Below are 11,480 nucleotides of genomic sequence, written 5' to 3' on the forward strand. Positions count from 1 at the left end.
ACCGGCGTGATAGATTTGCAGCTCTCTCAGTGGTTCGATTATTAGCCCTTCGACACTCTAGTAGAGTACGTTGATTGCGTGACCCCTCAGATCGCTGATAGCGTGGACAGTTGTTTGGGAATTAGTTCATGCCATCGGCGCTTCCACCCAGACGCGCCACTTCACCCTAGTTACGTAGCTCTCGTAGGAGAACTCCCTCGCCTCATATTTGGCGTCGTCGCATCACCTCCAGAGGTCCCTCATGTCGAGCCCGTTCAGATCGACGAATGTTTCGTTTTCTTTCGACCCAGTATTTTAGGAACTGCTATCGCGTGCATGTTATTATCAATTTTAATATTAATTGTGATTGTGTTGTATTCTTCTTGATTAGTGAGCAAGTGACTCTGTTTGCCGCGTATATCTGCTGATCTAAATATTACAAGTCGAACTTTATTACGAGAACGAATCATTACATTTATTTTCTGAATAATTTACAAGGCCATAAACTTAGTACATTGCAATCTTTGTTAAACCCATTTAAAACTTCACTTTCTTCTCGAGCTTCCTACCTAGATCGATCGCTGATTTTCTCGAGTTTCCTACCTAGATCGATCGCTGATTTGGTGAAACATTGTTGCTGATCTTCATACCTGCATGCACATTTGTTTCACATCAGTTATTGTTAACAAGTACTTAACAAATATTATAATTTATCAAAACAGCAGACCATTGTTAATATATAAACTTGAAATCCACTTTCTTTTTATTTAAACAAATTATCAAAACTAGCATCTAGGAACTGACATAGTAAAACATAATTTTGTCTTTACATCTTGATTCCAAGTATGTCATATTTATCGTGTCTAAAAGGATACATGCTACTTGTGAACGCAAAGCCAAGATTAGCGTCACAAAATTAATTATAAATTAAATTAAATAATGAACATCTAAACCAAATTTAATGCTAATGGACAACTACCAGAAATGTACAAAATAATGAAAATTAAATTACAAGCAAAACTTTACAAAAACAAGAATTCTACTAAATACTGTAAATTAAATTACCACCAGAACATAAATTGCTGCCAGAATTCTACTCAACTGACTACAAGAGAGCTAGACTAGATTCCAGTGCAAGCTGTAATTTTTTAATCAAAATCTCAATGCTACAGTGTAAATGCAGGATTCTATCTGAAATTTATGTTTTTTCCCTTCCAATATTAAAGCTTCAAGTGAAATAGAGTGCAGGCAGAACTAAACAAAACAATGCAGGACTTTTCTCTAAATCTAACAAGCTTCTTATTATCAAACCAATGCTATTGTAGGCTGATCAAATCATCGATACAACAAATGCCACTGTTACATTGACCCACAAATTCCACTATTCAATATTCAATAGGAGTTGCAAAATTTTTGAACTACTTAAGAATTTAGAAAAAATGAAAACTGGATTATAACTTTGGTTTGAAAACCCTAAACATGAGGGGAAAAGGGAAAATCCTTGAAAGAGTTCTCAAAAGCAGAGATGACGATGAAGTGAAGATGCGGTGGAGATACCGGAGAATTCTAGGGGTTTGACAATTCTAAGAAACGAGGATGAAGTGAAAGGAGTAGGATTGATTAGGGTTTTTGATTTTAGTTGAGAATTCTAGGGTTTTGAGAATTCTATCAAAAATAATAAGTGGTGCTTTAAGAATTTTATTGAAAATAATAAATGGTATTAGTTAACTTATTGGCGGGCTAAGAAAAAAATTGAGCACTCAGATTTTAACCCACCAAAGTCAATGGTTCACTATAATCTCTCGTAAAGCCCAATACAAATTATGGGCCAATCAGAACAGTTTTGAGGAACCGCTCCTTAGCCCAAATGATGCAGTTAGAACTGTTACAGAAACGTTGCATTAGTCGTCAAACACAATGGTTGGAACCACTGCCGCACAACCGTTGCAATACGTCCAAAATGTGGTAGTGTTATGGTAGGATAGTGGTTAATTAGGGAATTTACCAAATCTATAATCAGTCGATCTAATCATAATATTGCATAATTTCTCTCTAATTTTTTCTCTAGTAAATTCTTGTTGGGGTTTGCACTTGCACGTGGGTACAACTGCTATTGCATCCAAAAATGTTATTTCAACTGCTATTGCATCCAAAAATATTAGACATGACAGAGTATTTCCTTGATTTTATCAGCCTATATTTAAATGGACTAATTTCAAAGCATCTAAAAGATCTGAGGACTAATATGGAAGATAAATCCCATATACACATCATATTTTAATGTAATTTTCTTTCCAGTTCAAGTAGAATAGAAAATGAGGTTTCAATTCTCATGTAGTTTTGCATTCAATAGTAGAAGTGGTGACTTGAGTTTTATATTTTCATGTGATTTTACAGTTTGTGATAGAATTGTGAACTGGATCTTTCAATTTCATAAAATTTAACATTAAAAACTAGGTATGCAAAATGAGTTTTATATATTCATGTACTTTTGCAATTACTTTATAAATGTGATAGTTCAAATTGTTTCATTTCTTATTGTTGTTTGGAAATCATAAGTTCAATAATAAAATTTATAGGGTATTGTCAATTTGTCAGGTCTTCAAAAAGATAATGGCTCGTAGTTTGTGGTAACAGAAAAACCAACTTTAATTAATACATTTTTAAAAAGAAATTTTCGAAAAATTGAAGCATGTTGATTCATTTATGTGTGCATACATTGAAATGATTTAAGTATTCACGAAGATATTTTTTGTAAAACATTTATTTTTAGGCTCTTTCACCTACTTACATATATGAAATTTATTTTGCACTGTCATATTTGATCATTTTTTTTCATTTATGTATAGTGTGATGGTTATATTTTGGTCCCTTGGAAAATAGTCCTGATTTCTGCCACCGTCTGTGAAGTCTCATTGTTATTATGTGCGTCGAGGATTTTCTCTTTGTGGGTACTTGTTTCGCTCAGTCTGAGACCCTGGAAGGAAAAAATAATCAGTGCCTGCATATTTAATGTACACTAGTTTTGAAGTATCTTGTAAAGATACAGTACATTTTCTCAAAGCACCTTTTGACTGTATTTTTACTCCAGCAAATACTGTATCTTTGTTTTTGGCACAGTTTTTGATTCTAGTGAACTGAAATTTCATCTGGCTTAATAAATTATGCGTGTATACAAAAGTAGAAGTTTCCTATAGGTAATAATAGGTTATCTTGCCAAAAACTCATTAGAATGTCGAGTTTGGTCTGGTCACTGGAACTTTTGTTGAATCATTGATTATGTTGCCATGTAGTTTGTCTAGTTCCAAATTAGTATTCTTTACCTTTACCCTTAACTCTGTATTCGTCTATTTGTGGTTGTTTTTTGTGCTTAAAATCATTGTTCTTACATGAAATATCTCTCGTCTAGTAATCAGGAAGTTGCAACTTTGTCATGGTCGTCATAATAATAGTAGTTGGACCTTCTGCTCTTATTATGTTTTCACATGTTTCTGCAGATTAACTTTTCCAACCATGGAGTGTGTCATGGTTTCGCTCTTTGGATCGACTGGGTGTTGGATGAAAGAGAGCCCATTATTTTGTCAACTGGCCCAGGTTAGCATCAATCCTTGGATTTAAAATTCTTGATCTCTAAATTTTTAATCTAGTATTGTAATTTTGAATATTTAAATTTCTAGTTCTATGCTCTTCATTGATATTATTTATTGAAATTCTTGTATATTTCAGTTAGCCGATATTGGAAACAAGGAGTGAAGCTCTTAAGAAAGCCCGTGGAAGTCAATTCTTGTGAAAGTTCTGCAGATATAGAGGCATCCTTTAATCCTACGACGGGTGAAATCACCATTAAATCCTCATTCTCGTGATGTATTCTTGTTTTAAACCCTTGTTCTTGTGTGAATTAATTGTCAACTATTTATTGTATCATTCAAGTGTTTGAATTAGGTTGTATCATGTGCCAATGCCCTTTACCGTTTATGTAATTAAGTGTATGTAACTCTGGCAATAATCTTTCTATCTATACTAGATACTGATATATACTGAAGTAAAACCTTAAATAGCCACTTGGCAACCTATGGTTATTTTGGCTCTTTATTCTCTTTTGTTGCGTTAGATTTATGTTTTTTTATACTTTCCTCTGCTTCTTCTTTACACGACCTCTCCACTAATCTAATCCAATTAACTTTCATGTAATAATATATAACTAATAAATAATTTAATAACTAATATTTTAGAGAAACGCTTCTTTTTGCAAACAACAATCCGATCACATGTTCTTGTGAATTAATGCTTCTTTTTGCAAACAACAATCCGATCACATGTTCTTGTGGATTAATAATTACCATCTAATTTTAATTGTAGTCCTTTCAATTCTTTGCCTTAACTTATTTTTATCTGCTCTCTAGAATTTTCTTCTCTTCAAATTATGATTTTTTACATTTATCTAAATTGCATGAACCTTTCTCAATGGCAGCATGCAACATTCATCATGATTGAAACTTTATATTCATTCTGAGTGATTTGTGTGACATTATTTTCTTTCCTTCATCATCTTCTAATTTTTGGCTAAAATATTTTTTTTTATATTTTTTAGGTATTGCGGTCGTTGGCTACGGCTTCAAAGATAGCTTAAATAGATCATATCATCAATACTATTAATTTCTAACAATTCATAGCCTTTTACTTTAATTAGTTGAAATGTACGTGCAATGCATGTGATTGAATATCATGATTATTTAAATTGATAAAAATAGAGTAAAAATAAAAAAGGAAAACAATTTTTTTTTGTGGGATTGATCATCAACTTAATAATCTCTCTCAAATAAAATATTGTATTTGTTTCCTTCAACCTAAATTGTAGCCATGTGATCTACTATTTATGAATTATAAATATATTAATATAGTACAACATCTTTATTTATTTGTATATTGAATTCTTCAAAAGATGGGTGATCATTTAATTCACAAAGGAATTTTGTATATGAATTTACTTGTAATATGTCCATTAAACTCTTAGTTGTGGTTTAACTCATATTCACGTTAAATTTTTAGTTTATCTTTCACTCATATTTATATTATCTAATATTCTCATTCAATTTTATAGCTCATTCTCTGTATCATAGAAGTAAAACTGAAAGTATGCAGAATTATTTTTTTACGAAATTAGAACAATGAGATTATGATATATTTCGCCATGTGCTCTAAATATAATTTTTTTGATGCAAGCTCCTTATCAAATCTTACCCCAAACGATGTGAATAAAAAATGCTATTATAACTCACTTGTCTAGGACAATTGTATTGTATACAGGATACATAACTCATGTGGAATATTGATGCGGCATAATTATGTACCAAAAATTGTAAGTGCACAATTTATCAAGTTATAATATAAAAAGATATCGATCCCACGAAGAAGGTGATTTTAAGAGATTATTAAACTTGGTTCTTATATTTTGTGCATGACAATTAGGAATAGAGAATAAGTATGAATGTGATGAGTGATTGTTGTGAATATTTGCAAAAGATAATAAATTGAATTTTAGAGGAGAGAAGGAAGAATTAAAGAATAAATAAAATCACAAGGCAAGAAATATGAATTAATAAAATCAAGAAATAAAACTAAGAATGAAAAGAAAATTTAAGAAAGTCAAGATGGAGGATTCAAAAGAGGTAAGAAATCTAGAATATAATCCACTAACCAATTTCAATTACAAAATATAAACTATTCTCTTTTTATCATATTTCAACTTAGATTTATTAAGCATAGATTATCAAACCATTTAAGGAAAGTGTAACCTATCAAATTATCATCTAAGCTAAAATTACTATTCATGATAAGAACAATAACATGATAATAATCCTAGAATTCATAAGCATAACCTATCAAACCATTTAAGATAAGCATAGATTATCAAATTCTTCTTCTACCGATTAGTTCTCTAGTTGATTATCCTAACATGAACATTTTAAGTACAATAGAATAATTCATACAATATAAAGGAAATTAGACTAGTTTCATATAATTCTAAACTTCCTACAAGAATTAAATTCACATCTTTAAGAAAAACAAGAAAAAGAACTAATTACAAAATTAAAAAGAAAATAAAAATCTAAACTATGAACAAGAAATAAATCTAATTACAAAGAAAAATAAAAATCTAAACTACAAAATAAATTACAGAAATTAAATGCAAGAAAAATAAATCTACTCTACAAATTAAAGTGCAAAAAGAAATAAAAAAGATAAGAAAATAAATCTACACTACAAGCATGAATTTAAATCTAACTAATAAGCAATAATAAAGAAATTACTAAAAAGAAATAAAAGAGAAAAGAAATACAAACCTTCAAATTACTCTTCATCTCCATCCTTATCATTCAACAAAGAGGAGAAAGAACAAATTTAAAGAGGAAAAATTATTATTATTAATTGCAACTAAAGTTCCAATTTTTGGAAGGCCTTCTCAATTAAGAGTACCCCTCCTCTCCAAAAGGAGTTTACAAAATTTTCACACCTCTAACCCCTCACTCTCTACCCCTATTTATAGTAATCTTCAATGAATATGAGCCATTGGATTTGTCTTGAGCCCCAAGCCACAATCTTCACCTTTGAATTTGCTTTTTTTTGTTCTTCTCTAGCCCAAATATAGGAGGCCCACATGATTCAATTGATTTTTAAAAGAAAAATGAAAATCCAATCACCAAAGTCTGGCCCAAAATGATTTTGATTTTCAAAATCATAAGTCCGGTCCTCATTTGGTCCAAGAAAAGCATCCAGCAGTCCGGTGTTGATTGGAGTTTCCCATTTGATTTTTCGAAATTGGTGAGCTGCAAAATTCGGTTCATTTCCCATTGATTTCATATGCAGCAGTCAAACATTTCTTCATTTGATCAAAAAAAACCAAGCAAGCCCATCAAGTCTTCATTTGATCTTCCAAAAGAAAATGAGTAGGATGGCCGGCCCAACTAAAATCAAGGCCAATGCAATTAATTCCAATGCTGCAGCAAAGTTCTTTTGGCCCATTTTATTTTCCAAGTCTCCCATGTGATTAAAACTCAAAGGTGCAGCAATAAACTCCAAAACCGGTCCACAATGTGAAATTCCCTTTGCTTTTGAAAATCAAATCCATCCCATGAACTCCGGTCTCCTATGCAAATCTGATGAAGAGTTCGGTCCATTCAGTCCAATGAAAATAAACACTGCAGCAATATTGGCATTTTGAAAGTTCGGTTTTGATTCTTTTAGCAAGTCCGGTTCCTATTTATTTAGGAAAAATTAATAATGCAGCAGGTCCGATCTCCATTTGTATAATCTCTTGTTGATAGGCTTTGGGCCATCATTTGCTTGATGGGCTTTCAATATAGGCTTCTAAAATGCTGCAAAATAGAGAAGAGAGATTTTGAGGGGTTTTTACATTTAATAATATTTATTTATATTTTCATTCAATTATGTGGAAACTAAGCTAACAACAATTATTAATGGTATATTTATTCATATAAAATAGATAATGAGGATATAAAATTATAATAAAAATATGATTATCAAATATCCATATCTCCTTAGTGGATTTTACTATTGTAAGAGCAACATGTTAGAGGCTCGTATTCAAACTTTTTAGATCTACAAAAACACAATAATTTGGAGTGCATAGCTTATATATCGTAAAGAACATATCGATTCATGAAGAATTTTCCTAATAATGATGCTATTACAAAGATATTACTATTCAATATTAAAATAATTTTATTATATAAGATTATATGACTCTTTTAATATATTATAAAGTATGTATATGGAAACCTCAATTCTTATAGCGAGTAGTTGGGCTCCACAAAATAGGTTAACTTTACATTATAGCTTGCTACTTATAGTACTATTGGCAATGTCATTACCTTTCATCTTTATCTTATTATTCACACTTTTTTGATGTAGGTTCTATTTTGCTAATCATTCAATTGGCTATATTTAGTTTTTATAATATCAGAGGTTAGAATATTCTCTTCTATTTAAAAAGTATTGATAAGATTTTCTTAAAAAATATATACATATAGTAGCAATAGTATATACTTCAGTGCAACTCAAACATTAACTTGAAGCATATTTAGAGTGAGGTTCTTTCTATGCTAGAATGGTGATTTGGTGATTACACAATCTAAATGTCAAGGAAAAAATTTGTACAAAGGAAAAGTAATTTAATATGTCAAATTAAGAACTAATTTATAAAATATACATGGACAGTGCAGATAGCTATAGAAAGTAATGTATATATCTTAATAAAAATTCCATAGTGAGTGACCAACTACAATCATCCTAATTTAAGCATAAATAATTATTATTTTAGTTACTAATTTGATACGCTTAACTATGGAATAAATCTCTAGTAAAAAATAGGAATTAAGATTGTATTATGATATAGGTAAATAAATAAATATTATTAGAGCTCATCTTTATATTAAATTTAAAAGTAGTAATTTAAATTATTATATTTGCGTCAGAAATCTTTTTCATTGCGGAATCCATTACAACGTGATTACAGATTAAAAAAAAGTTAGTCTTTTTATAAGACTTTCTTACATCACAACGAAAATAAACAAAGACTTCCTAGAAACACACGCAGAATAGTTTATCATCGCTACTTGTGCGGGATCTTTGTCTGTACCGGGGATTCTTTGATCCTTGGACCGCCAAGAATCAAATCCGGTTGATTTTATTCCTAAAAGAAACAAGAACTGAAGTAAATATCCTAACAAGGTGAGATAAGTACTCTTCTCAAGATCAAAACGAAGTCAGAAACAAGAACTGAAGTAAATATCCTAACAAGGTGAGATAAGTACTCTTCTCAAGATCAAAACGAAGTCTGATCTTAAGGAACTGATGCAGATCCTAACAAGGTGAGATAAGTACTCTTCTCAAGATCAAAACGAAGTCTGATCTTAAGGAACTGATGCAGGTGTGCCAAAAGGTTGCAGATCTGTCGAACTCCTCCTCTTTATGCTGAAGAACTCATCAAGATCTCCTCCTCCTTTCTGAAATTCGTGGCTTAGCTCTCTCAAGGTCAGCACCTCGCTTCCAAGGTCCAAAATTCCAGATCCCTTGATCAGTCCCCATCACCCCCCTTCACAAATGACGAAGGGGGTATTTATAGGGCTTCAGACGCCATGTTCGTGGATAAGAGTGTATCTTTAGTTAATTATCACTCTACCATGTTTAAGGATAGCCGCAAGTCAGTTGGAGAGGCTCTGGAATGAACGAAATACGCAAATCTATCAAGAAACGCGTCGTCGAGAGGCTGAACGGGCGAAACAACCTTACCAGGGGCGAAACACAATGTGTGTTTGTGTTTCACTCCCCGGGGCGAAACACAATGTATGTTTCGCCCATGGGGAGAAACACGATGTGTGTTTGGGCGAAACAACTTGGATAGTCTTGGGTATTTTGGATTTAATTCTCTCGTCCGACCTCAGAATGATGTGATTCAAGATGCGTTGGAAAGTGGAGAAGAGGTCAACAACTTTTGTCTTTTGAGCTTCTCCAGAATCGAATTGTATCATGGCCGAAATGTGCGAGGCACCAATGGTGTCTCGCAGGTGCGAAACTATCTGGATTGCCTCGGGTATTTTGGCTCTAACTCTCTTGTCCGATCTCGGAATAATGTGATTCAATATGTGTTGAAAAGCTGGAGAAGAGACATACAAATTTTCATGGGAAAGACACACATGGTGTGGGCAAGACACATGTGGGCAAGACACACATGGTGTTTCCCCCTTGTGGGCGAGACACAGCTCCTGGCTGAGTTGTTTCTTCGTTGTTTTGTTGTTTCGCGTGTTACGTTGACTCGTACACTTTGCCGACTCACTTCATGTGCTTTTTAGCTTCTCTATGGCATTGGATAATTCTCTTTGACTTGGATAATGACGTTCATCGTCTTCTCTTCGTTTCAAGCTGTGTGCGGGAACCTATATGTAATTTTTAATGCCTATAGATACCCCTCCAAAGTGTTCCAGTCTTGTTCTTTTACAGAAAAGTCTGAAATACTTTGAATATGATTGGCCCAGCTTTCAACCTCTTTAGTATTTTTTCGAAGAGATCGCGTAGAAGGACCTGTAAATGGCTTCAATTCTTGACTTCTTCAGCTTTCAGTCTATTTAGTATTTTGTCGAATAGCTAAAAAAATTTATGGTGCTGCATTTATCGTCTAACCATTGATGAAACCTTGAACTGAAGCTTGTGTATTGGTTTCTGAATTTAGCTTGTGTCGTTGAATCAACGTTGAACTTGATCATCTTCGTCGGGAATTCATATCTGAATCACGATTGAATTTCCGGGGGGGAATCTTAAGCCTTATTTCGGCGAAATTATTAACACGTTGACTGATGTCGACCTTCGTTACAATGCATTATCCGACGTTGACTTTTATTTGCAATGCGTTGACTGACGTTGACTTTTATTTTTAACGCGTTGTCCGACGTTGGGGCGTGGTAGGCCCAAGTATAGAGGTTGCAGGACCAACTGTTAAGGCTGGTTCATCTGCAGGTACAGATCTTATCCTGACATCCCGTTATTCATTTGTCAGCTTTTTCTTAACCACAGGGGAGTTTTGATTGCAGGAAGCTGGTGCGTCAGTGGCTTTTGTACCTTATTACGATTACTCATTATGTTTAGAACAAATAACCATAATACTTATAGGATTTTTGGCAAACCCTCAGCCATCAACGGTTTTGATGAGCCTTTACCGACTACCGTTTGAGTAGGGCTAGCATGTGAATTGTCTTTGTCCGTTCCACATGTAACATTGTGCTAAAAGAGTTAACTCTCTTAGTGTTATGATATTGAATACATAGATTTCGTCTTTCTTACAAGAATAGGCTACCCGACAACGTGTGTTAAACATAGACTTATCTCTAATTAGGGATCAAGATAAGGTCCCCCAGACATGAATCATGGTATCCTTTTTGTGGCAAAAGACTAACCGGCAACGCGTGTTAGGCGTAGACTTATTTCTAATTAGGGATCGAGATAAAATCCCCCAACTATGGATTCTGGTATCTGATATGAGTGTATCTTCTCTTCGGAACTTAGCGATCCTCATGGGAGCTTGAGGATAGATGATTCTCATGGTAATTTGAGAATAGAGGTGTAAAACAACACAGTGGAATGCAGGTTGAAGCGTTGAACGAGACGGTGAATCGAAGAATCGAAGCATCTAATTTTCAGCCCGTGAATCGACTCATACATGTATATGAGTCGACTCATCAGGTTGAGTCGACTCATGCCTGTCATGAGTCGACTCACGAAACATAGCCGTTTTGTTAAAAGTTTTTGACCAGTCGACTCATCACTGCATGAGTCGACCCATGTGTCATGAGTCGACTCATATGTGCACATGAGTCGACTCATCAACAGTTTTCTGGTTCGTTTGGGTTTCTGTTTGCACGAATTCCTATGGTGTTTTGGCTTAGTTATTTACCACTTTGCCATCCACGTTGTTACACATATATAAA

At 33.3% G+C, this 11,480-nt stretch overlaps 1 protein-coding gene across 2 annotated transcripts in view; it reads left to right on the top strand.

The window, feature by feature from the left end:
• The window catches only part of LOC109823019 (protein arginine N-methyltransferase 7), a 43,367-nt gene extending 39,327 nt beyond the window's left edge, over window positions 1–4,040 (top strand). For both annotated transcript variants that reach the window (XM_020389338.1, XM_020389345.1), the window contains exons 13-14: window positions 3,477–3,573; window positions 3,706–4,040. In XM_020389338.1, the coding sequence (XP_020244927.1) occupies window positions 3,477–3,573; window positions 3,706–3,842 (234 nt within the window). In that variant the 3' untranslated portion in view covers window positions 3,843–4,040. The remainder of the gene's footprint in view (window positions 1–3,476; window positions 3,574–3,705) is intronic.

The sequence above is a fragment of the Asparagus officinalis genome, chromosome 1 (assembly GCF_001876935.1).
Source record: "Asparagus officinalis chromosome 1, Aspof.V1, whole genome shotgun sequence".
Lineage (NCBI taxonomy): Eukaryota > Viridiplantae > Streptophyta > Magnoliopsida > Asparagales > Asparagaceae > Asparagus > Asparagus officinalis.